We start from the raw sequence: 27,751 nt of genomic DNA, 5'->3' as shown, positions 1-27,751 counted from the left end.
CCAGGCCCAGAGTTCAGGACCAAAATAAATAAATCAGAGCAAGTAGGGCTAGAGGCATAACTCAAGGAGTAAAGTGCTTGCTTTGCAAGCACATAGCTCTGAGTTCAAAGCCCCATACTATACACACATACATACACACACAAACACACACACAATCATCTCAGAAATTATACAGCAACTACGATTTGGTGCATGCTTTAGGAGTAGGTTAACAGTGAATTGTACATCTAGCTTCTGCAGCATCCTACCATCTTTGGTGCAACTTGAAAACACAAATAAATAGAGAAAGTGAAACCAAACAAGAACTCTGAGATTTTCACACACACACACACACACACACACACACACACACACACACACACACACACACCTATCTAAACACTCTATAGGCATGCCTCAGTCACAAGATATGATGAAGAAAGTATATTACGTGTATATCCCATTATATTGAAGAATGGGATCCTTGTACATAATTTTTTAGAGTTTGATGTTATTGGCTAAGGACTGATAAGCTAGCTGCTAGTATGAAATGTGCCAAAAAACTTCTGGCATAATCATTATGTATTTCAGTGAAAATATCAGATATTCCATCTGATAAAAGGTGGACCACAATATGAAGCCTTGCTGTAAAGTGTTGACTCTATTCGTTAATTATATTATTTTTGCAAGATACAAATGGTATAATCAAGACAGAAAAATCCTCCATTTCCCCAAGCAAAACTGCAAACTAGGTGGAGCCGGGGGGGAGGGGGGGTGGTGGTGTATTGTGAGACATCATAGCTAACATTGTTAATGCAGCTTTTAAATTAGTATCAAAACATCTGAAAATGTGATAGAATAGGAAAGCTATTATTTGATAGCTTGTAACTGAAAAACTGAATGGCTAGTATGTTTAGTGTATGTGTGTATGTGTGTATATGTTGATATGTTTTCAAGATATATTGTATATGGTTATATATGGATTGAAGATATACTCAGTGGTATATTTTATAACAACTGTAAACATCCATGTATAAAATCACCGTGCTGAATGATTTACCTAATAATTATTTACCTAAATCATTATATATATATTACAACTATGTCCATTTTTTGATGAGAAAATCAAGGTCCAACAATGTGTAAACTACTCAAAATCTCAGAGCTTGAAAGTAACAGAAGAGCTCTCAAATATAATGATTCTATTCTTATTATAATTTTTCATATGCATATGCTGTGCCTGATAATATTCCCTAAAGGCAAATCAATAATTCCACTGCAGGTTGTAAAACAAATCTTAAAAACTCTTAAGGTAATGAAGAACCATACTGATAATCAAGTATATCTGAGGACCAAGGGAAAAATTGCTGAACAGTTAAATGAAAGTGGAATGATCACAAACAAGACCATACTAAAGCTACCAGTACAACTATGTTTATTGCAGCATTATTTACTATAGCTAAGATATGGAACCAACCCAGATGCCCCTCAGTAGATGAATGGATCAAGAAAATGTGGTATATATACACAATGGAATTCTATGCTTCCATCAGAAAGAATAACATTGTCCCATTTGTTAAGAAATAAAAAGACTTGGAAAAAATTATATTAAGTGAAGTAATCCAGGTCCAAAGAAACATAGGTCCCATGGTTTCCCTTATTTGCAATAACTAGTATATGTCTGGGACAAGTAGAAAAGGTCAAAAGCTATGCACATATGACCAGATAAGATGAAGTTAGATGAAATGAACCCCAAGATAAGGACACAAGTGGTTTTTTTTCTTTCTTGCTATTGTTTCTAACATATTTATAATGTACATGTGTTTTTTTGTTGCTTTGTATGTCCCTCCCCCACGGTATAACCCCTGTTTTTACTGTATTTGATGTCAGTGCCCTGCATCTTGTATATACACTTCTCTAGCTTGGGGAAGGGAAGGGAAAAAACCAAAATGTTTAAATAGGGATACAAGTTGACCCATTGTAACAATGAGATGTACAAGACACTATGTTGAAAAACAAACTTACAATTTAGGCTGGGGGTGGTAGTGTAATTGTACAGGTGGGAGGGAAGGGATGGTAGAGGTAAAACAAAGGAGGAGGCAACAATGCTTGATAAGAAATGTACTCATTACCTTGCTCATGTAACTGTAACCCCTCTGTACAGTATTTTCACAATAAAGAACTTATTTTAAAAGTATAGGAATTAATTTTCAATATTATTATTATTCAATATTATTATTAAACTTTTTACATAACAACAAACATTATTAACAAACATTGTACTTAATTATTAACAAACACTATACTTAATGCTGAATGCATGATTTGCAAGAGTTCTCTGTTATCATGTACAATGTATACATATGAATAAGAAATATAAATTATAAAATAAAAAATAAAACCTTTTTAGAGTTTTAAGACGTGTAAAATCCATGTCTCCAACTCTGTTTTCAAAGAAGTTAAAAAATCAAACAGAAAGACACTAATGAGTAAATAGGTGCCAAAGGAAAGTTCCAAAGGAAATGATAAAAAGTCTCACTGGGGCTGGGCATGGTGATATGCAAATGCACATGGCTATCACTCTAGCTAAGACAGGAAGCATAATATATCAAGTGGATCACAGTCCTAGCTTTTCCCGGGAAAACGTGAGACCCTATCTCAAAAATAACCAGGGCAAAGTAGAGCTGGAGGTATGGCTGGGGTAGAGGATCTGCCTAGCAAAAACAAGGCCCTCATTTCAAACCCTAATATGAAGGAAGGAAGGAAGGAAGGAAGGAAGGAAGGAAGGAAGGAAGGAAGGAAGGAAGGAAGGAAGGAAGGAAGGAAGGGAGGGAGGGAGGGAGGGAGGGAGGGAGGGAGGGAGGGAGGGAGGGAGGGAGGGAGGGAGGGAGGGATGGATAAAAGGCAGTTGTCACTAAGACAAGAGGACTAAGAGGCAGATGAGCAAAGCTCTCTTGACAAGGTAAATTGAAACAAATTATTTTTCCCTAAAGTTTATTGCTTTATTAATAACAGAGATATAATCCATGTCATTACAATCACACTTTGGCAGTGTGCAATCTCATGGATTTTAGTGTTTTGTAACCAGCACCATTACCTAAATTTAGAATGTTTTCACCACAGTAAAAGAAATCCTGTACTCGTGTGTAGTCACTCTTCCTTCCCAGCCCCCTCCCCAACTCCTAGAAATCACCAATGCCTTGCTTTGCATTGTCATATTCTGGATACCTCACATAAATTAAATCATAGAACATATGATCACATGTTATCAGTGTCATGCATGTCACAATGTTTTCAAGCCTCATCTGTGTTGTAGAAAGTATCAGTACTTCCTATGTTGCTATTGATCAAGCATTCCATTGTATAAATGCACCACACCTTATCCATTAGTTGATGGACAATTAGTTTGTTGCCCTTTGGGAGCTCTTATGAATAATTTGCTAAAAGCATTCATGGACAAGTTTTTGTGCATACGTAGGTTTTGATTCTTGTTGAATGGAATTTGTGGGTGGCATTTTGAGGAAATGTTTAATTCGTTTGTTGCAGTGGCTCTTAGAGCACCAGCAATCTACGAGATTTTCAGTCATTCCACATCCCTATTAACAAGATGTTATTGTCTGTCTTTAAAGACAGCTATCTTGGTGGTTGTGAATTGATAGCTGATTTTGGATTGTATTTGCACTTAGTAATAATGCCTATTTGCTTGCTAGCTGGATGGCATTTGAGACAGGGCTTCGCTGTGTAACCTAGGATGACCTTGAACTTGCAATCATTCCTCTTGCCGTAGACTCTGCTACTCACTCTTCTTTATATCTCTGTTAGCTATTTATATAGCATGCAGAACTCATATGCGTAAGGTGTTAATCTTTTGTGAAATGTCTTCCTCAATGGTCCAAAGTCCTCCAACAAGTTCCCACATACAAAAAATGCATGTACTACAGTGAGACACTTTGTAGACCTCATTGTATTTTTTAATCTACAAGAATCCTGTAAAGTAGATTAATTTTTGTTTAGTGAACATATGCACAGAAACTTTCTTGATTTTTTTATTGTAAAGATAGAGTTCAGAGGGGTTTCGGTTACATGAGTAAGGTAATGAGTACATTTCCTATTGAGAATTTTTACCCCCTCCTTTGATTTTCCCCTACTATTCCTTCCCTCCCCACCCCATCAACTCCTCCCCACCCCATCAACTCCTCCCCACCCCAAAGTTGTAAAGTTCATTTTCAACATAGTGTCTTGTATTTCTCATTACTTTCTTGATTTTTTAACCAATTTCTTTCCATGTGATTGGTTTCTAAATATTATTTGGTTTCTAAATATTATTCATATAGAGGTATTCATTCAACAATTGTGTGCATGCATAATTGTAATTCTACTTGCAGGTGGTAATAAAGAAAAGAAATGATGCCATTGAGATTTTGGATTCCTGTAGCAATAATTTTGATTCTACATACAGCCACATTCTGAAAAGATTTCTTTTTTTTTTTCTTTTTGGAAACTTCCCACAGCATGAAACCAAGGTAAAATTTAAAGGAATACATTAATAAATTCTATATAATTTAAATTTTCTTTTAAGTATTTTATCAAATCTCTGGTTTCTGGAAAATAACTAGTAGACTCAATTCACAACATGCACTAAGTAATTTTATATTTGTTAATTAGTTATCTAGTTGACTTTAATAAACTTCAAATATTTTTATATAAAAAAAAATGCTAGTATAAGGCCGGGCGCCAGTGGCTCATGCCTGTAATCCTAGCTACTCAGGAGGCTGAGATCTGAGGAGCGAGGTTCAAAGCCAGCCCAGGCAGGAAAGACCCTGAGACTCTTGTCTCCAATAAACCACCAGAAAACCAGAAGTGGCACTGTAGCTCAAGTGGTAGAGTGCTAACCTTGAGCTGAAGAGCTGAGGGACAGAGTTCAAGCCTCATGACTGACAAAAAAAAAAAAAAAAGCTAATATAAATTTCCACAAACACAGAAGTCAGTATGAAAGTTTCTCAAAAAATTAAAAGTGAAAATACCATGTGATCCAATTATATCACTCCTGGGTCTAAAGCTGGTGAAATCTAAGTCAGTGTGGAATATAAATTTCTGCACCTCATATTAAAACTTAAAATACATCTCCATGTTTTATTTTTTTCAAATGAACTTCTTTAAGATAACTATACCCATCTTAAATATTAGTGACATTTATCATTAACACATGCAAGCAAAGGGAAAGACATTTTTATCTTTTAATACTTTCATGCAATACGTTGTAAACCATATTCATGATCATTAATCATCACAAGTTGCAAAGCTACATCTGATGAATTTAGTATAAAACACTAAATGTTATCCTTTATTCTATGATTGTAATGTAAATGTATGCATGCCACAGAATTTAGAAATAGCTTCAAAAAGTAAATTGCTTAGCCCTTAAAAATAAAGTGTGTAGCTAAGGAGTGAAAATAAAATCAGTATCATAAAAAGGGACCACCTTGGGCCATAAAGCTGTTTTACTCTTATAAATACAATCTGTTTCTCCCCATTTCTTTGGCCAAGTTAAGCTTACTATTGGGCTATGTAAACATGATCGTTATTCCATTTTGTAATATCCTGTATGCCTTCAGAAATTGGCTAGTAGACCAAATGCAACTCTGGTACCGCATCTGAGCTTACAACAATATGTTTTAAATGATTGTCTCCAAATACTGTGAACCTACAGTTTGTTTTTTAGCCTAACAATTTTATAGCAATATTGTACAGCAATGACTTCAATTTCATATAATCATGCTTGGCACAGATAGTGGCTCTTATCCAGACCTATTTAGTTTCACCTTTTAGGAATTATGTAAATATCATATGTCTCCTTTAGAAATTTACCACCAGAGTGTTACATGACTGACCTCATCTCTCCCGGAGACCACACCACATTATCAACATGAGCATTCGTCTTTTTAGTGTTTAGCTCATGTGGTAAGCACCTGAAAACCATTCTTAAAACTTACCACCCACTCTGTTGCCTGCTCTGCTTCTGACTTTTAAATCACACTTGCTAATTTCTGTAGAGGCTTGGCTGACAAGCAGGATGTGGGGGTACAGTGTGGGCTGTGATCACAGAGGTACAATATCAGGTCACTGTGGGGTTTCGACTGCATGGTTATATATAATAGTGTTTGGGTTTGATCTGAATTAAGTAGAGCCTCAGCGAAAGTTTTCTACAAAGCATGGAACATTCTTCTCTTGCATATCTCCATGCAAGGATGGAATGAACAAGCAGACAGGCTTTGGACTGAGGTAGATTTGGGCTAGTCCCATTCTGCTTCTTGATTCTCGTTGTCTTCATCTGTAATATTAAAATAACTATGCCTAAAATGTAATTATTAAATGAAAAACATCACAGAAAGAGTGTGCCTGAGCCATAGTAATTGATGTCTAGGATAACCATTGCTATTATTATTGTTATTGTTGTTGCTGCTGCTATTTTTGTTTTAGGTTTGGAGGAGACACTGCATATTAATTATAATCCACATCAACCATATTAAGCCCCAAAACAGAAGCAAAGGATTTTATTGCCAAACTTAAGATAGCTATAGACAACTAAAAAGTCTTTACAAAAGGCCATCATTCCTTTCCTTTCATCCATTGATTTTTAAATGCTTACTCAAAATATTTTTGGCTATTGTCACAAAACTCAAGAATCAAGTTATCTCTACTGAATAATTGCTCTACCATGTCCTGTGACTCCTTGCAGAGTGCCTTTATGCTGGCCCCTGGGCCATGACTCTGGCCAACTCCTACAGCTGGAATGAGAGCAGTTACTGACTGAACACATGTGTATCGACAGTTATACTCTGGAAAAAGTGTAATCCCAGCTCTGCCAGTTAGCAACTCTATGACCAAGGGCAAGTTATTTAACCTATGTATGTCTAGGTGCATTTTCATAGTCACAGAGGGCTGTGACTTGTCATAGTAAACCGTGAGAATAGCTCTAGCCCATAACATAGATTGGGGCTATGGTACACTGAACTGAGACATAGCAACACATGCTCCTACACACAAAAGGAAAACATACATGCAACACTCAAAAGCATTTCTTCTGTTGCAACACACTAACCCTTTTTGTTTCTGTGCTGTGTTCTTAACTAATATGTATTGCATATGAGGCTGTAAAGGATGATGTTCATTTGATTCTCCTTCTCATGGCATCTTAGTCACTCCTCAGTATTGCTAGGAATTAGGGAACCTCAAATTCTTGTTTTAGGCCTCAAAAGTACATTTACTGTTCTGCTGTGGTTTCTGTCTTCATTTCATTTCTTTTCTTTTCTTGTTTTAGGTCTGAGACTGGGACTTGAACTTAGTACCTGTCACTTTCGCCCATTGGCTAGTACTAGACCAACTGAGCCACTCCCCAACCCTTGTTGTTTTGTCTTTTAAGCTCTTTCACCATTGTTATCCAATACTTTACTCTGAGAAAAGAGGTGGTACATGGAATGGAACAGAATTTTATACTTGGAACAATACCAATTGCTTAATTGATTCTTTTGATTTGAGTCTGACAAAGTTGTTATCTTCTTTTGATCCATGTTTTTCTATAACTTCACTGATGGCCACAGCACTGAGTTCAAACCCCAAGACTGCCCTCTCCCCTCCCCCTCAAAAAAGTGATTGTTGCCCACATGCAGCAGGTAGACCAAGATCTCAGACTATCCCATTCCCTCTGGGATGGACCACAGACTGCCAGAATGGCATGTGTGATAACCCTCTTACAAGAGGAGACAGCTTGGGACAAGTCCTACAGGAGGTCATTACTACTGTTTTCTGGGGTTGAAGACCCAGATGGGTTAAAGCTACCTCAGTTAGTTAAGCTACCATCCAAACTCTAACTTCACCTTGTGCTTCTCTAGGTGGCTGAGGAGGATTCAGAGTTTTGGGGAAATGTATTTGCATTCAATGAGATCTGGTGTTTTGTGGAGGTGGGAAATGCATCAGCTCACATCACCAGAGTCCATATTTGGTAGAAGGACCATTGCTTGGGGCTCTTCTGGCCAAATGGAGTAGAACTTGTGCTTGGATTCAATTGGTTATCCCTTCCGCGCTGGCATTTCAACACCAAAGCCCTCTCCAACACAGGATAGACAAAAGAGGGATCTCTCGCCAAGTGTATTCATTTGCTCCTCAGGTTTTTTTCCCTGGATGTCATTGGGGTTCCCAAAAAGAGTTTCTAATAAATTAAGGCTAGAAATCAAATAGCTGCTGGATTTGAGTCAGCATTGCTCTGGTGGGGCCACTATATCTATTTACTACATCTATTATAACCAACAAAGATTCATTAACTTCACCAGGAATACAGTTAAAAGGATTGCAGGATCCAAGAAAAACTGGCTTGCCTTGGATGGGATCCTGGCAGAAAAGGGAAGCGTATGTGTTATGACTAGAGGTGAAAGCTGTACTTTCATCCCCAACAATGTGGCTCCAGATGGGACCGTAACAAAGGCTTTAGGAGGCTTATTAGTTATGGCCAACAAATTCGCCAGAATTCTGGAATTAATGACTTGTTCACTGGATGGTTAGAACAATGGTCTGGAGAATGAAAGGGAATAATAACCTCAATACTGCTGCCTCTTACTGCTGGAACTGGGGAAAACATCTTTACAGACGTTGTGTCATACCCTGTGTCAGGGGGCTAATTCTCAGGTTTATAGAAACCACTTCAATAAAGCAGGTCCCTGTCAGTTGCTATTAAATGACACCAAGGTTGACAGTCAGATTCAAATAATGCTAGACTAGTTTGAAGAAAAGAGTTAAAATAGAAGTGGGGGGGGCGGGGGAAGGATTGTAGGAGATAGTCTCTTCTATCCAAGAGTGTTGCATTCCTTTGGAAAACTCCCTATTTACTTGCCCAGTTCCAAATTCTCTTTGCAGATTCTTGCTTGACTAAGCCCCTCCTCCCTTTGTCTGTGAAACTTGCCCACCAAGATGTAAAGCCTATGACACTTGCTCAGATTCTGCCCACCAGACCCTTTGTTAAAATGCTTTCAACAAAACTCTCCACCTTTTTTGGTTTAAGTGTTGAGTGTTAGCCAATCAAGAGAGAGATTGTGAATCCTGAGCCTGCACAATTCAGGTAAGGGGGCAGGGATCATTGTATCAGGATAAAAGGCAGAGCTGGGCCTACCACACTTGTGCTTTGCTTTACATCTTTCTGGTGTATTCATGTGCTTTTCTGCACAAAAGTAAACTTTCCCTTGCCAACTTCCTTCTAAATATAAATAAATAAATAAATAAATAAATAAATAAATAAATAAATAAATAAATAAATAAATCCAGCATGAACATTAGCTATTTCTGAACTAGAAAGTTGATCTCATAACAAGATTTTACATTTTTAGAAAATTTTGGAAAACTTCATGGCTACAGTAGATAATGTGTATAACAGCATTACTCACCAAGATTAACACAAAAAGTCATATTACCATGGCAGATATTTTAAAAGTTGTTCAAGAATCACTAGTTGTTCATTCCCAGTTGTCTTCATGAAAAATTTCATGAAATTCCAAGGACATATCAATTTCAGTTTCAATCTCTCTCTCTCTCTCTCTCTCTCTCTCTATATATATATATATATGTATATATATATATACATATATATATATAGAAGTACCTGAATTATCGTAGAACTTCATACCAAAAAAGAATTTTTTCCTAATTCAGTGTAAGAAGACAGCATATTGTTGTTCTGAAACCTGGCAAATATAAGATAAAAAGAGAATACCATAGAGAAAATTCACCATCAATAAAGTTGCTAAATGAATAAATCTTAGAAAATTGAATACTATAAGAAATATTTTAAGTAGTATAAGCAATAATTATAAGTAATATTAAACTAATAGTATACCTAAATAAGTAATTGCCGACAATTAATTTCGCTCCCCCCAGCTACGTACTAAACATTCCCACTGGTAATCTCTATAATTACAGTAGAAGTAAGTTTACATGTCTTAAAGAAAAGAAGTAAATAGAGGAAGAGATGTGAGGGAGAAATGGGTAGTTTGACACAAGAAATGTCCCTATTTTTGTCAGTCTCCAATCAACTTAATATCCTATATGGACCTTGGCAAATAACGATCTTTTTCTGTGTAAATGCTTTCAAAGTCATATATTACATTAATAATAAAAAATTGTAAAAAAAAATACCCAGAAGAAAAGCCAAGCAAGCACAACGAACACACATAATTACAGTGCTCTTTCACAAAGATGTGAACAATATAGTACTTGAAATTTAAAAAAAAATACATATTTGGACTAAAGACTTCTATTCCCAGCCACAGTGGCTCATGTTTGTAATCCAAGCTACTCAGTAGGCTGAGATCTGATTATCACAGTTCAAAGCCAGCCCAGGCAGGAGAGTTCATGGGACTCTTATCTCTAATTAAGCAGAAAAAAGACACAAAAAAACACAGAAGTAGGAGTTGTGACTCAAGTGGTAGAGCACCAGCCTTGATCCATAAAACTAAGAGACAGGGCCCAGGCCCTAAGTTCAAGCCCAAACACTAATACCACAAAAAAGACAATTATTCCATTAAATACTCCATTAAATAGCCATTCTTCATTACTCCAAGAACCTTTCAATTACTGCTGAACTGATGAGCAAAAACTAAATGTTGAAAGGTGAGATTTGATGCCTTGCTCTAAAACTAGCTCTAATCAAGTCAGGTTACCACCAACCTGAGCCAGTTTGTCAGCTGAGAGGAATCTCAACTTGGTTTAGTGTTGGCCAAGGTTAAATCCACGTTATTATAAATACAAAATTTGATCAATATTTTATGGATCTTTACTATTACAGAAAGACATATCATCACAACAAGGGGTTCAAATTTTCCAACCAATAAAAATGGAGGCTCATTTAAAACAGTAAGAATATTTTGGTCAAACTACTACAGGTCAAAAGATTTTCAAAATAAAACTTTTGGAATATAATCATAATAGTCAATGTATATACATGAAAATAGGGTAAGATCACTTGAGATCTGTAGGCTGGGGTAGATGGGGAGAAATGATAGAACTAGTAACATTGACTAAGAAACAGTGTACTGATATGTTGAATTGAGACAACTACTAAAAGATAGGTTAAAAACTAACCAAATCAGTGAAAAGATAATTACTCAAATTTTTCTTTCATCTGACTCAAAAACACGCACAAAGTTTTCATTGTCATTTACTGTAAATTTTTTCTCTTCTGAGGTTGATTCAAATCTAAAAGTTCTATTGGTTCCATGAGAAATTGTTTAAAATTTTGGAGTTTACAGCTACGTTTATGAATTCTGAGCTTAAGTTTTTAAGCAATCAGTTATTGCATTCACCACAAGACTTCAACTCTGACTTCAAAGGAGGGAGTTTAAACAGTTAAGAATATTTGTGCTTGTTGTATTTGTAAGAAACATTCAAAGGAAGTCTTGGCTTTGCCCTTTTTCCAAAAACCCTGATACAATTAATATGTGCTAATGTAGATTCTTAAAGAAAGTTGGTTTACCAAGTGAGGAACACAATTACAATAAATTCTGATGCAAAAATCACTTCTTAGGGAACAGGCTGCTACTGCCACCTGGGGGAAGTTCTTTCTCTGCTTCCTTCAGGAAAGCCAGTGTGCTTGTCAGATGAGTGAATCCAGTTCTTGTGTTCCTGGTCATATCCACACAGGAAAAGGAACTTTTTAACTTTCTGCTCATGAAGTCATTAGATGACCCAGATGTCCCCAAGTTCCCTTTACAGAAATGCACAGTTCATAGACTCTTTGAGAAATACAACAGCTATGATAAGCTTTCTATATCATAACACACTACAAGAAAATAATTGAGAAAGTATGGGTTATAAAAAATTCAAATTAGAACTGTGATAACAAATTAAAACCCAAATTTTAAGCATAAAAACTAGTTAATAATTGCTAGTAAATTATTTTATTTTTATAATGTTATCATCAGTGATATGTAATGTTTGTGCTCAATCCTTTTCTATAACTAGTACCATCAGTTCATATGAAAATTATGTGTACTTTGATAAACATGTGATTTCATCAATTAGACTAAAAGTATAATGGTCAATTACATAAAAATATCCTAAAGAGTAGTCTTGGAGAAGTTTGAATTATTTATGAACTTAATACTGTTATATAGTCACTATCTGTTGAATTATTTCATGAAGTGATGATAACTTTCATGAATTATTTCATGAAGTGATAGAACTTAAGATGGAAAAATTATAAACATTTGATAAGATGTTTATACTTCCAGATTTTGCATTCCTTTCTATTGTAGGGAAAATGTTATTTATCAGAAGCACACTAAATCAAACAATTTAATTCTTAAAGGAAAATTTCAGGAAGTATCTATCAAAATTACAAGTCTGTCAGGTGACATAAACCTGTGCTGACTAGAAGATAACTAATCTCTTATAAAGAGGATGTCGGGTAATAGATTAACTAAATAAAATAGTACAGTATCAGTCCCTGACTGGTACAACATTAGGTTAGGAGGTTAAAGTTCATACCAAAGCACAACTGTACCAGCTCTCAGAAGTCTTTGTGAAGAAAACACTTCCAAGACTGGAAAACACTTCCAAGACTGGAAAAGGTAAGCAAATGTGTTGGATGACAGAGTCAGCTTTTTTAAAATGCTACCACACACTTGATTCTGGAGTGAAAACAAATTCAACTTCCAAACTGTGCATAGACACAGCTAAATGAGCTGCATAAGCTGGTATGTCAGGGTTTTGGAATATTGGGGTGAAGGGAATTAGGGAATTAGGAAAGGCTTAGGATATTTAAAACTGTCTATTAGTTGGAAGTGATTAGCAAAAATAATAAATACGCTATACTTAAGTGTCTGTTTCTAAATAAGCAGCTTGAGCCCCTTTGTCGATGAGCCAATGAAAATGATTAATGATCTTAAGTGCTAAAAGAACTTAGGCACTCTATGACAGATTGAGTGCCCTTGACAGATCCTGTAAATCAAATAGATTCTCCCAATAGTCACCTCTCATCTCAGCGAACTGCACAGGGCTTTCTTTGCTTTCTTTATTAAAAAGTCGACACTTCACAATGATGGACCATGAAATGATTTACCAATTTTTTATGTGCCAGTTTTAGGGCTTCAATTCAGGTTTTAGGCGCTGCCCCTGAGCTTTTGTTTAGTTTCATTGTTTTGCTCAAGGCTAGCACTCTACCACTTAAACTGTAGCTCCATTTCCAGCTCTCTCTCTCTCTCTCTCTCTCTCTCTCTCTCTCTCTCTCTCTCTCTCTCTCTCTCTCTCTCTCTCTCTCTCTCTCTCTTTCTGTCTCTGTCTCTGTCTCTGTCTCTGTCTCTGTCTCTGTCTCTCTCTCTCTCTCTCTCTCTCTCTCTCTCTCTCTCTCTCTCTCTCTCTCTCTCTCTCTCTCTCTCTCTCTCTCTCTCTCTCTCCCCCCCCCCTCTGTGTGGTTAGTGGGAGATAAGAGTCTTGTGGACTTTCCTGCTTGGCTAGCTTCAAATTGCAATGCTCAGATTTCAGCCTCCTGAGTAGCTAGGATTACAGGTGTGAACCATTGGTGTCCAGTGAGTTATCAATTATTTGATAACAGAAATTACAAGTCGTTCTCATGTTCATCAGAATACTGCTTGGTTATATAAAATACATCTGTTAAAGAGACACTGGAGTTATCTTTGACATTACTTGTGTTTCACAGGAGAGATGCATTCAGGAAGTAGGGGAAAATGGCCATTTGTAGATGACACTTGTACATTCAGGAAATGGAGAAGCAGGAAGGTGAAAGACATGGTTTTAAAAAAAAACTGCAAAAATGACTAGTTTCCAATTCTTTGAGATTGAGTAATTTTCTAATGCTCTTTCTTGTTTTGTTTTTGAGCTCAGGATCCTCAATAACCCTTTCTATACCAAATTGTCTACAACCTGATACATTACCAATGATGCTTTACATTATCTTTATGTAATTTGGGTTTTCTATCTCATATATCTGCAATTAATGACTCCCTCATGTCTGCCCTATCAGATTTGACTTCTCTCTGTCTTCTCACTATAAACTTCCACTGTAACTTCCACAGTCCCTGCGCTCCCTTTGGTATCTTCATTTTGGGGGAACCCTCCTCCATGCTTTAGTTACTACTGTGAAATAGGGAGGAGAAAATCAAAGGTAGTATATTCGGCCCTTCATATCCATGGATTCTGCATTCTATGAATTCAACCAATGGTGGATTTAATATACTCAGAAAAAAAAGTGTCTGTATTGAGCATCTGTAGGCTGGGTTTTCCTCATCCTTATCCTCTACAAAATACAACTGAACAACCACTCAAATAGTATTACATTGTATTAGTTATTAGACGTACTCTAAAGATTATGCCAAGAATTATACAGGAAGATATTGCAGACATACAAATATTATGCCATTTCAAAGAAGGGTCTTGAGCATCCATAGGTTTTGGAAGGGAGTCCTTAATCTAATTCCCTCATGGATACCAAGGAAAAATTCTATATGGAGTGCTCTAGGCCAGAACAAAAGCCTTTCACTGGGTGAATGTAGACTCTTGTAGACTCTTATTTATTCTGTGCCTTTGTGTTACCCACAGCCATGGCAAACAACAAGGTAGTGATCAACTTGGCTCTCTTTGGTAGAACTCAGAGTGGAAAAAGTTCTGCAGGAAACATTCTGCTGGGAAGCACTGACTTCCACAGTCACTTTGCCCCATGCTCTGTAACCCAAGAATGCAGCCTGGGCCGCAGCTGTCACCTCCATGGCTTCATGCGTCGAGCAGGGCAAGAAATAATCCTGCAAGTCCAGGTGTTGGACACTCCGGGTTATCCACACAGCAATCTGAGCATGCAGCATGTGAAGCAGCAGGTCAAGGCGGCCCTGAAACATCACTTTGGGCAAGAGGGGCTCCACCTTGCACTGCTGGTCCAGAGAGCAGATGTGCCTTTCTGTGGACAGGAGGCATCTTACCCCATCCAGCTGATCCAGGTAATACAACGATGAAGTTATCCTGGTGCCATGGTTCCCATTTGGAGGATATTTTCATCATGGGAAAGGGCCAAGATTGATTTTTCCACCCAGTTGTTTGTTGGTTTTGTCATTTTCCTTTAGAGAAATTCAGTAAGTCATTTTATAGCTGGGTCACAGAGGGGGGAAACTGCCATACTAATCTTCTTCAGTTAACTGAGTCCCTAAATCCTAAGGATTGCAGAATACATCTGTATATCATGATCCCTAAATTACTGCATCAGAATGAACTAGGCTGCTTCATCCAAGACCTACTGACATAGAAGCCCCAGAATAGAGTGTGCATAGTGTCATTTTCACAACTTTCTATGTATTTCTTAAAACAACTGAGCTTCAATGAACTAAAATACTGATCTGTGTTCATTACTCAAGGAGACAATCCATTATACTTCACCAACAAATAGATTTTCATTCACTGACTCAGGCATTGAACACCGGCATGAAATTTAGCGTTTGATGGGTAACGAAGCTCTTCCTTTCCAAATCTATAGTCCAAAACAGACTAATGAAAGAGTCAAAACATGAGAAAGCATTAAGTCCCAAAGTAGTATAACACACAGAGGCCATTTCATAAGACTTCACATCATGGCAAACACTTTGGGAGAGCTCTGCACTATTTATAAAAAAGAAGCTAGGAATTTCAGATACATCGCCCACCTCATAAAAAAAAGCTCCATTCTAGCCATGAGAAGACTACAAGAACTTCTGATAGAGTATAAATGACACACGTCATCTTCGACTACTGGTACATTCTTATTTGTTTGTTCATTTCTTGTACTTAAGATTAGAATCTTAAGTGGCTAAATTGAACACTTAATTAGGCAATCATAAGGGGAAAGGTCCTGGTATAACCACAGTTTAGATATGAAAGGAGCACAGACATTTAGTCTAACTGGGGAAAGTATAAAAGGCCCAGGTAAACAGTTACTAACAATTCCTGGAAAGCTGTTTGTTGAGCTTTTCTATTCTGTTCAATCCAGAACAGAATCTGTATCCGAACAGAATCTAGTTGGCCAAATCCAAGTCTCAGATTGCCCAGATTTAAACTTTTAGATTTCAATAGATTTACTTAGTAGCTGGTCTAGTGCAGAGAAGCCATGTGTACTAGAAGCTCCACTGAAGGACATTCCTCCTCTAACTAGTAAAGACAAGATTCTTCTAACTGATAGACACACATTTTGTTCTTCAGTAATTATGAATGCTTTTTTTATTGTGAAAATACTGTACAGAGGGGTTACAATTACATAGGCAAGATAATGAGTACATTTCTTATCAAGCATTTAGCCTCTTCCTTTGTTTCCCTTTCCCATCCCTTCCCTTCCCCCCAACCCCCCAACCAATCCTCCCATGAATGCTTTTTAAATTGAAAAACCAAAGTTATATGTGTAATCACAAGAAACTAGTGGAAAAAATTAGAGTGACAAGAGCAGAAGAAATCATCTTTACCATTCAACTCCTGAAAAATCAAGTATATGTGTACAAGAATAGAGAAGAAAAAAAGTAATTTCACTTAAAGCATAATACAGGAGCTAAGAAAGCCCCATAAACCACCCTGCAGTTATTAAAACTAACATTTTTAATTGTGCTTCTGGTAGAAATACAGTGGTGGAAAACATGAATCCATTACATCAGTATAATTTTTAAATAGATTTAATATTCATTTAAAATTGTTATCAATATTTAACATCTTATGCTATTTGGTTAAGCCAGTAAATGTACAAGAAACTACTTCTCTATACCAACCATAAATCTCCGCATATGTCCTATTTTTCCCTATTCTGGACACCAAAGGATAATTTCCTTTTCTTTGTCACCCCCTATCTTCCTTTTTTTCTTTCCTCTCTTATTCCCTTCCTCTTTTCATCCTTCTTTCCCTTCTTTTTCTTTCCTTCCTTCCCCCTTTTGTTCTGTCCATCTTTTTTTATTCTTTTTTCTTTCCTTTTCTATTTTGTGGCACTAGGTATTGAACCCAGGGCCATACACATGCTAGGCAATTGTTCTACTACTTGAGCCAGGTCCCCAACTCCTAAAAGTACATTTTCAATTCTGTCACTTTTAAAGATAGTTTCTTCTTCTAGTTTTAGGATATAAAACAGTATTGAAATCCCCAATTTCTTTATGAATTTCTACTTGTATCTGGCCTTGTAAAATACTGTCATATGGACTTTTCTGACAACTGCCTTTCTTTTTTTTTTTTAATTTTATTTTATTTTATTTGAGAACATACTGTACAGAGGGGCTACAATTACATGGGCAGGATAATGCATACATTTCTTACCAAGCATTGCAGCCTCCTCCTTTGTTTACCCTTCACCTCCCTTCCCCGCCTCCCCCCTCCCCCCACCCAATTATACCCCCCTCCCCCCCCACACCGACATTGTAAAGCTGGTTTTGACATGACATTTTGTACTTCTCATTGTTGCAACAGGTCCACCTGAATCCTTAAACGACTTGTTTGTCCCCATCTCCTCCACATGTTATACTGACATCAAATATAGTGAAAGCGGGGGTTACACTGTGGGGGAGGGACATACAAAGCAACAAAGAAATAATCTTATAAATGCGTTAGAAACACATGCATGAAAGAAACGAAAACATTAAAATACATATTTAAGGGTTCATTTTCCTAACATCAAATTATCTGACCTTTTCCGCTTGACTCATACCTATACTAGATATTGCAAATAAGGGAAACCATGGGACCTATGCTTCTTTGGGCCTGGCTTACTTCTCTTAATATAATTTTTTCCAAACCTTTCCATTTCCTAACAAATGGGGAAATGTCATTCTTTCTGATGGAGGCATAGAATTCCATTGTGTATATATACCACATTTTCTTGATCCATTCATCTACTGAGGGGCATCTGGGTTGGTTCCATATCTTAGCTATGGTAAATAATGCTGCAATAAACATAGTTGTGCTGGTAGCTTTAGTGTGGTCTTGTTTGTAAACATTTGGGTAAATGCCCAAAAGTGGGATTGCTGGATCATAGGGGAGATCTATGTGAAGTCTTTTGAGGAACCTCCATACTGCTTTCCAAAGTGGTTGAACAAGTTTACATTCCCACCAACAATGAAGTAAGGTTCCTTTCTGTCCACATCCCCTCCAGCATCTGTTGTTGTTAGAGTTCTTGATTTTTGCTGTTCTAACTGGAGTGAGGTGATGTCTCAATGTTGTTTTGGTTTGCATTTCTTTTATGGCTAGGGATGTTGAACATTTCTTCATGTGTCTATTGGCCATCCTTCTTTCTTCTTCAGAGAAGCTTCTCTTTAAGTCTTTCACCCACTTATTTATTGGGCAGTTGTTTCTTTGAGGATTTGTTGTTGGGGGGTTTAATTTTTTGAATTCCAAGTATATTTTAGATATGAGACCCTTGTCCGTTGTATGGCTAGTAAAGATCTTCTCCCAATCGGTGGGCTTTCTATTGATCTTGCCAGCTATGTCATTTGCCCTGCAGAAGCTCTGCAATCTTATGCAATCCCATTTGTCCAACCTTTCTTTGATTTGTTGTGCTTCCGGGTCTCTATTCAGAAAATTTCGGCCTGAGCCAAGGAGACCTAGGGTTTCTCCTATTCCATCCTGTAATGTTTTCAGAGTGTCTGCTTTGACTTCAAGGTCTTTGATCCATTTGGAGTTGATTCTGGTACAACTGCCTTTCTTAAGTCATTGTCCAACTCAGAAACTGAAGACAGAGAGGCAATCCAAGAGGACAAGGATTGGATCTTGAATACCTTCTTCTAGAGCAAACAATTTCACTTTCTATGAAAACTCAGCAGTCAAGACTTAGTAATCCTCAGAGCAGAGTAGCCTGTCATCTCTGGAAGGTACTAAGGTCATATTCAGGATGCACCAAGGTCTCTGGTTGATGGTCTCAGAAGAAAATCTGGCTGTTAATGACTTTTGTCTTGAAGCTGCCTCAGATGTTCTGGGCAGCTATCTGTATGTTTACAGCTTAGGAGCAGCTGCCAGTTATCTGAATATTCAACAGAACCAGCAGCTGTTGCAAAGTTCAAGATCTTAAGGTCCTCTGGTTCCATTCATATCATGGACCCTTTTCCTTTACTGATAAGAAAGGAGAATGGAGCATCTGCCCTTTTTCTTTCTTTACCCTTTTTTGGGGGTGTTGCTGCTGACCATAGAAGGTGTTTGCAAGGCTAGTATCAGAAACTTAACTTTCTTTGTTGTACTTCCTTCTTTGTTTCTTTAAATATAGCTCCTCATTGATGTTCTAATATTTTTCAGAGGGTTTATAGGCTGTGACAATTCAAAATGTCTCTCAAATGATCTTTTCCTTTATTTATTTTAGGCCTTTATTAACTTACAGCAAAACTATGGAGATGTGAGTCATTGCTCCAAAACCAGAGCAATTCGCTCATGTGCATGCTCTATAGGACATTATTTGAATGCTAAAGAAAAAAAATATATAAAAATAACAGTTCAGAGAAGAGATAATGCAGCCACCTCAAGGAAAGAGCTAGTTGCTCTAGGAATCTAATCCTGCAATGGACTAAAGTCCTCTCTTCACTCAGGGCTGTATTATTTTTGTTTATAAGAAAGCTGCAGGTGTGTATTTTTTGTTTAAGAATTTTTTTAAAAACTCACCTGTTCATGTCACAAGTTGAATGTGTATGTGAAAGGCTCAGGATATGAATATACAAAACAAATATTATGGACTTAGTTGCTAGATAGAATTTTAGAGGTTTTTTAAGCCTAATGTTACTGAGACTTTCTGGGGTTCACTTAGAAGATGAGGATAATTTTACCTATGTTAAGGAGGTCTGCTGGGTGCTGGTGGTGGTAAAACTAGTTACTCAGGAGGCTAAGATTTGAGGATCATAATTTGAAGCCAGGCCAGGCAGGAAAGTCTGTTAGACTCTTACCTTCAATTAACCACCATAAGGCTGGAAGTAGAGCAATAGCTCAGTGGTAAGCACTAGCCTTCAGCAAAAGGAGCTCATAGACACTGCCCAGGCCCTGAGTTCAAGTTCCAGGACTGGTACACACACAATGTGACAAACTTAACAATGGGCCAAAATTATAGACGACTTCCAAAAATTATAACCTATACTATGACAGTCATTTTCCCCACATTGAGTACTTATTCAAATGGATCATAGATATGGCAGACATATACAGAGATAAAGCACACAGTTCTGTGTTCTGAGTTCTGTCCAAGTTCTTGCTTAGCTACTGACTTGCTCTGTGATTGCTTGACAGGTAACCTTGCTAAACTTTATTGGTAAGTTTGGAATGATAATAACATATACTTAGTTGGATTCCCTTTGGGTTACTGTCATATTAGTATAGCAGGAGTCAATTGTTCAGTGGAGACAGTGGCATATGGTAAATGCGCAGTAAATGTTAGCTGTGGCCATTATTATTTTGTTGCTACTGTTTGTCCTGGGACTGACCTTTGTTAAGTGTAATCAACCATATGGCTTTGGCCAAGCAATTTAATATCATGAGGCCTTTATACTTTCACCTATAAAAAGAAGCCATTTTGACTGACACTCTCTAAGTCTCTGAATCTGATTCCAGTCAGGTTTTCTGAAAATGAAGATATAGCATTTTTTGTAGGGTAAGAAGAAGAAAATAACATTAAATATATTTTCAAAGGCCCTCATTGTCCTCCTGCTCCATGATAATATTTTTGTAGTTGATGTAATACTTGGCTTTTTTTTTAAGTTTCCCCCTAAAAACTCCAGATGCTATGATTTCATCAACCACAAACAAATGGGGCAGGGCTGGTAAGGTCCTGGGAAAATGAACACCATTCCTGGAAAACACAGTTTATATCCTAACTAGTTGTCCCAAAAGGACTAGATGCACTCATACCCATTAGCACTCTGAAACCAAACAATTTATGATTATACAATTTCCATCAAGCTTAGTACTCTATTTTAATTATTAACACAAGGTAACTCACCCTGACCTACTTTGCTCTTGAATTTCTTTTTGTGAAGTATCCATCAACTGTGATTATTGTTTCTCTGTGTCCGTTGTGAACATGTTTGGCTTACTGACATGATGTCTATACACCAAGTGATACTACTTTCAAATGCTCAACTATTTTCTGGCCCAAAATCAAGTTAAAGATTATAAGCTAAATTAACCATTCTCTTTTGATTTTGGCAGAAATTCAAAAGTGCAATTTCTCTCATGGATGAGAACATAAGCATCATTTCATAAATAATTACCAGTATGTAAAAACCTTCTAATGGCTGAACACAGGGGCTTGTGACACAGAGTTTAGGAGCCTATTATCCTAAGATGCGTTGACTTGTTGCCCCTGAATGAGATAATCATTTAAATCATAGGAAATGTCTGATGGAAACAAAGGGGGATCATGTTATTACAATGCAGAATACCATGAACTAAAGGAAGACTGTGAAGTTATACCACAAGAGAATTTGATACCTATTTGAGATAGGACTATTATACACAACAGCTTATTAAACATGCACTTCCTTTAAGATGACATTTCAGAAATCTTTAATGAGAAGTGTGGTCCAGGCATTAATCTATAAATATAAACAAGGTAGGGGTAAGTGGTACTCAAGGGTTAAGACAGATAACATAATATGACAATCTGTATGACCATATCAGTGCTATGCTAAGTATCAAGTCTGGATCTAAATTGAAGAGTGATCATGATTAATATCTGAAGTTGTATAGAAATAATATCCTAATATTATACAATCCTGGTCAGGCTATGTTATTTTCCTTGTTATTCTTGCGCATTTTCAACAATCACACCAAGATACTATCACAGGAAAGAAAGTTTTCTTCCATCCTTACCCCAAGTGGGCTAAATATCAACCTCTATGACTTTAACCTATTTCTATCACATTGCTTACAATTACAACCAGATAGAAGTACTTCTTACCTGTCCATCACCTTCCTCAGCTCTAAGAGGAATTTCCATTATGTGACCTCCTTAGAACACAGTAGACCCTCAATAAATACACCTGAAGTGGTTTATAAACTTCATCTTCCTCAGCTCTTACACTAAGAATTCCGGTGTATTTTTACTATTTCTTCCACATGATCTTGAGGTAAATAGTCCAGATTTTTTTTCTTTTGTGCCTGCTGTGGGACTTGAACTCTGGGTCTGGGCACATTGTCCCTGAGCTCCTTTTGTTCAAGGCAAGCACTCTACCACTTGAGCCACAGCTCTACTTCCAGCTCTTTCTGTGATTAATTGAAGATAAGAATCTCATGGACTTCCTGCCCTGGTTGGCTTCTAACTGTAATCCTCAGATCTCAGTCTCCTGAGTAGCTAGAATTACATGCATGAGCCACCAGTGCCCAGCTCAGAAATCTTTTTACATCTATATCTGACATATGTAGCACTTTATTAAAATTTTAGCCATTTCTATTAGTTTTCAGGGACTGCAGTAACAAAATACCACAAATAAATAACAGGTATTTACTGTTTCTTGGTTCCAGAGACTAGGAATTCACTTAAATCAAGGACTTTGCAAGGTTGGCTCTTTATTTTTCTTTTCTTTTGTCTGTCGTAGGGCTTGAACTCTGGGCTTGGGTGCTGTCCCTCAGCTCTTCAGCTCAAGGCTAGCACTCTACCACATAAGCCACAGTGTCACTTCTGGTTTTCTGAGTGGCTTATTGGAGATAAGGATTTCAAGGACTTTCCTGCCTGGGCTGGCTTTGAACCATGATCCTCAGTTCTCAGCCTCCTGAGTAGCTAGGAATACACAGGTGTGAGCCACCGGCACCTGGCTAAGCAGGGTTGGTTCTTTCTGACAAGTGTGAATGAAAGATTTGTTCCAACTCTTCTCCATGGCTTGGAGAAGGCCATTTCATATGATATTTTATGACATTCTATTATCATATGATATTCTTTCTGTATATGTTCAAATTGCCCTATTTTTAAGGACATACAATCGATATTGGATTACAAGCTCAACTTAATGACCTTTCAGTAACCAGTTATGTCTGCAATGACACTGTTACAAAAAAAAATCACATTCTGAAGAACAGGGTCTAGGACTCCAACATAGGAAATTGAAGGAAACAATTCAATTTACACCACCATGGTTCATTTCCTTTGCATCTCTGTAGCTGTTCTCTACCAGATAGCTGTTAAAACACACTCTAAACATGACAGTGGCTTTTTATCCTGTCCCTATTAGCTGTTGACATAAGGTTGCACACTTATAAAAGTTATTATCTTTAAAAGTTGGACTAAAGTTTTCAAATAAATTCATGTTTTATCAACACATAGGAATATGACAAAGAACTTTTTGAGAAATTCTTATGTAAAGTTTAGACTCTGTTTTAAATAATATTCCATAATGTTGTGGGCCTGCAATTTTAATTCAGTTGTTCCTTGAAACAGGGCATTTTGGGGTAAATAACAGTACTCAATTCATTCTATAGTTTTGGTAGAAAAATTTTGAACCTATAAGAGGAAAATATGTTGAGCTTATCCCTAGAGGGAGTTGTTCTAAGTCCGCAACAAAAGTGCTGACCATAGGCAAATCTAACACAATGAACCACAGAGCAAAAGGGAAACTTTTCCAGAAAGATGATATTGGGTCCCAGAGATTAAACTTCAAAATGAAATCCTTAAAACACGTAAACAAATACCTCAGTTTTTATGAGAATCTAAATTTCCATTTTATTCAACATGTTATTGTTTATATAACATTAGAATTGTTGATTTATAGGGAAAGGCATGACCTCTGCATGCAAAAATGCGCACTGTCAAGTCTTAGAGAAGGATGTATAAATGGCTGACAAGAGCCAGACTAGCTAAGTTCTCACTGGTAACCATGGTTATAAGATGTTTCCAATTATAAGTACTTTATCCCACAGTTTTCATGGGTATTTTCATATTAATAAATTCTAATTCCTTCTCTTCTTTCTCCCTTTCCTTCCCTCCATTCCTTTCTCTTAACTTCTCCTTTTCTTTCCTTCTTATTTTGTTTTTGATGTCATAAATGCTAAGTCTGTATGTGCTATACACATTGGAAATCATTTCCCAAACTGCCATTATTTGTAAATGAATTCAAGCTTAAGTTCTTGCTAAAATCTGTAACTAGGCCTCTCTATGTGTCCGCATCTCCAGATAATAATGAAGATAGCGACAGTGTCTCCCACAAAGAACCTTATTGAGCTTCAAAAGAGATAATTCATGTAAACACTTTAGCATAATACCTGGCACTGTATGTTGTTTTCCCTTATTCTGATTAGTTGAAGCCCTGGATATTTCTTGTTATGTTTATTTCTAGGCATTTTGCGTTTTTCTTTCAATGAGAAGCTGGTAGCACCTTGGAAATACTTTGGTAATGGCAATGTATGGGTAGGAAAATGTTCTTTTCTTGCCATACTGTTATAATTTCATAAAATGTGTAAATATTGAAAAATTTAAGTAGCTGTTTCTAGATCTTTCATATTATGTGAATTTGCTACATGTTATTACTTCTGCTTTACATCATCCTGTTTTCACTAATCAAACAAGAAGTTATTACATAACCAACTTCCGCATATTACTAAACAAAGGAACACCAGCATTCAAAGTTTTGCAACCACATTAGAAGTCATTTGATAAATTGTTTGATTTTTTAATTTTAAGCATGTGCAGTGAGGAGGGTAAGGATTAGGGTAATATTTTGTAGCTATTCCAAATTACCAAATGTATTTTTTCTGTTGCATGTCACCTGAATGTTGATAGATTATAACTATATTATGTCATTTTAAGTCCCTAGTAGAAGTTCTTAGAGATGATAATACAACATACCTACAAAATGACACATGGATTTCCTTGGCCAAGGTCCTTTAACTTAAAGGAATTTAGTAGATCTAAGAGGGTAACATTCTCAAGTGAGTTGAATGATTACTGTTACATCCATTTCTGTATAACCAGATAAGATGCATGCAGAATACAGGTTGTATTTCAATTGTACCAGGAAAATAAATGTCTTCAGAGTCCATTTGTCTCCCTCTATTTGCTTATAACACTTGAGCTTATATCTAGTGCCTATTATACATATCAGCTTTCTTAAATACCATCCCACTGATCTAAGGGCTAATTACATTGGACCTCAATTCCTTCACTCCTTTTTGAGGAATCCGTCCAAAGCAAATAATCATTTAAGTTCATCTGTCTTTCAGGAACTTCTGGGAGATGCTTGGAAGAATCATACTGCTGTTCTTTTCACCCATGCAGAAAAAATGGAAGAGGCTGGGTTCAAGGAAAATGAATACTTACGTCAGGCTTCTGATACACTGCTATGTCTACTGACCTCCATTCAGCACAGATGTATTTTCCAGTACAAAAAAGGAAACTCCATTAATGAACAAAGAATGAAAATTTTAGAAAAGATCACAGAATTTATAAAAGACAATAACTTTCAAGTCCTTACCTTTAAATAAAATTTAAGTGAAAGGAAAAGAGTATTGCTTATTGAGTCGGAGCCTGATTTTCAAAACTGTTTTGTCAGTGTGGATGTGGACCATGGGAATTGTATGCAACATCAGTGATTGTGTACACTTGTATAATCATTTTGGAAAATTCTAAGTTAAGAAGAATGACTCAAAAGATAGAATGCCTGCCTAACAAACATATAACCCTGAGTTCAAGTTCAAAACCCAGTACTGCCCCCGCCCCAAACACAGCATTTAGTATTGTTTTCCTATATCCTGTGATATCGCAATTATATTTTGTATACATCCAATAGGAAGTTGTTCATCTGTGCTCTGAAAGACATGCAGGGATAAGGATGTTCATAGCAGCACTATTCATAATAGCTACAAAGTAGAAACTATCCAAATGTTCATAATGGTAGTGTATTTCATGATGAGTTATTATAGTTATGAGAATGAGCCAACTCAACGACCTGTAACAATATTAATCAGCTGCCCAACTAGTATGTTGAAAGAAAGAAGCCAGGATTAAAGTAGTTCATACTCTATGATTCTCTTTGTGTAAATTTCAAATCAGTCAACGGGAATATAATCTAAGATACCAGGGACAGTGAACAAAAGGATAATCATAGAAGTCTCTGGGGTTCCAGTAATGCTGTCTCCTGATTTAGGAGCTGGTTTCCCAGTGTGTTCACCTGCGAAAATGAACCTACTAATAATGCTTGTGATTTATGAGCCACCAAGTGTATTTTATTTTTAAATAAAGTTATAAATGAACTATCTATATTAAAAAACTTTCTCTACAGGTTAGCTACTGATAGGAAAGGAAATTTGCTTAACCTTGCCAGTATTCCCTCATTTGGAATACCTACTGCTGGAATGGTTAAATGACCTGGCTCACGGAAGATCCTCAGAATGTCAAGTTTATTTTCTACTTTCTTAAAATCTGTGGTTTCCATTTAGGCTTGGAAACATTAGGGGTAAAACTCAGAGCAAATTGAGCAAGTACGATGTAAGAATTGTACTAAGATTCTGAATTAGAACCTTGACTAAAGAAAAATCTCTAAATAGAGCCTGGATTATAGGTGGGACACTTGATTATTGTAGCAATCTTTGCAATATGTTTAATAGGGCAGTGGAAAAATACTAAAGGCAAACTATAAATGGATGGAAGAGTCAAACCTACAACTATCACCTTTACAGTAACATTTCTATGTGCATGTTCCAGATAGTCAACAACTTACAAATAGCTTGTTTTCATAATATGTAAATAAAAAATTTTAGTGTGCAATACACTGTAATTTTCATTAGAAACAAGATTAACTGGCATTTTCCCAGAGTGCTCAATGACTAACGTTCTAAATTACTTCAACTCATGCTCAGATGGCATATACTAAACTAAATAATTCATTGTTTCTTATTTAGGCGGTAGACAGATAGCTAGATAAAAAGATGGAAATATAAGCTAGTATAGTTGACATTTTTGTGTAGCTAGTACCATCCTGGGGAAATTAGGCATTACCTCTAAGACCTCCCAGCTCTGACAATTCCTGGGTTTATTCTACCTACATGCCTGTATTGAATGATTTCAGATTTCAAAACAACACAAAAAGCCCGTGTCTTTAACTGTTTATCTACTCTCTATACCATGGTTTTTTTTTTAAATTAAGGATTATATAACTTTTTAACTTAAGAATTTGCCGATAGACATTTCATTTTAAGAAGGCCAAAATTTTCAAGTAGTATTGTTATTCCTGATTCTCATATCAAACTTAGGAAAGTCTCTTTTCAAAGCATGTTTTTCAAGGAATGTAGTTTTAAGAGAAAATGTTATCATTCCATATGAAAATGGGTGATAGAGATTCTTTCAACAAAATCATTCTTTTGCTTAACTTATACTTTGAATTTTTACCAATCCTCTTAAAAGAGAAATTTATTCATGCAGATTTTGGATGACTGTATCATTCTTTCCAAAGTCTCCAGGTGTGAAAATTTGAATGGGTTTAAATAAACAACAATCAGCCAAATATGTAATCTTGGACTGAACACTTAATGGTATGTATGCATTCAGAGCCTTTCTCTATGGAATGTATGATACTCAAATGAGGCAATTTATAAAAACAAATGTGGAATTCTGTTATGAGTAGTCTTGACATTTTGCTCATCATATGAATGCCACAGAGGAAATAAACAGATATTAATGACTGCTGTTGGGAAAATTATGTAGGCATTATATAGCAATGGGAAAGATAAGGAAAGCAGTTAGCCCTTCATTAAAAAAGGATTATTTTTTCTCCTTGCAATTACTGAGCCCCAGGCTTGTTTCTGTTCCTGTTGCTAAGGACAAGAG

At 36.6% G+C, this 27,751-nt stretch overlaps 1 protein-coding gene across 1 annotated transcript; it reads left to right on the top strand.

The window, feature by feature from the left end:
• Positions 1 to 14,582: 14,582 nt before the first annotated feature.
• Gimd1 (GIMAP family P-loop NTPase domain containing 1) lies at positions 14,583 to 25,410 on the top strand. Its single transcript, XM_070022035.1, has 2 exons — positions 14,583 to 14,972; positions 25,150 to 25,410. The coding sequence occupies exons 1-2, from the start codon at positions 14,583 to 14,585 to the stop codon at positions 25,408 to 25,410; spliced, it is 651 nt and encodes a 216-aa protein (XP_069878136.1).
• The last annotated feature ends 2,341 nt before the right edge of the window (positions 25,411 to 27,751 follow it).

This window comes from Dipodomys merriami, unplaced genomic scaffold (assembly GCF_024711535.1).
Source record: "Dipodomys merriami isolate MVZ:Mamm:240054 unplaced genomic scaffold, mDipMer1.0.p SCAF_15, whole genome shotgun sequence".
In the NCBI taxonomy this organism is placed as follows: domain Eukaryota; kingdom Metazoa; phylum Chordata; class Mammalia; order Rodentia; family Heteromyidae; genus Dipodomys; species Dipodomys merriami.
The sequence above is the reverse complement of the archived record's forward strand: the minus strand, read 5'-3'. Positions and strand labels throughout refer to the sequence as shown.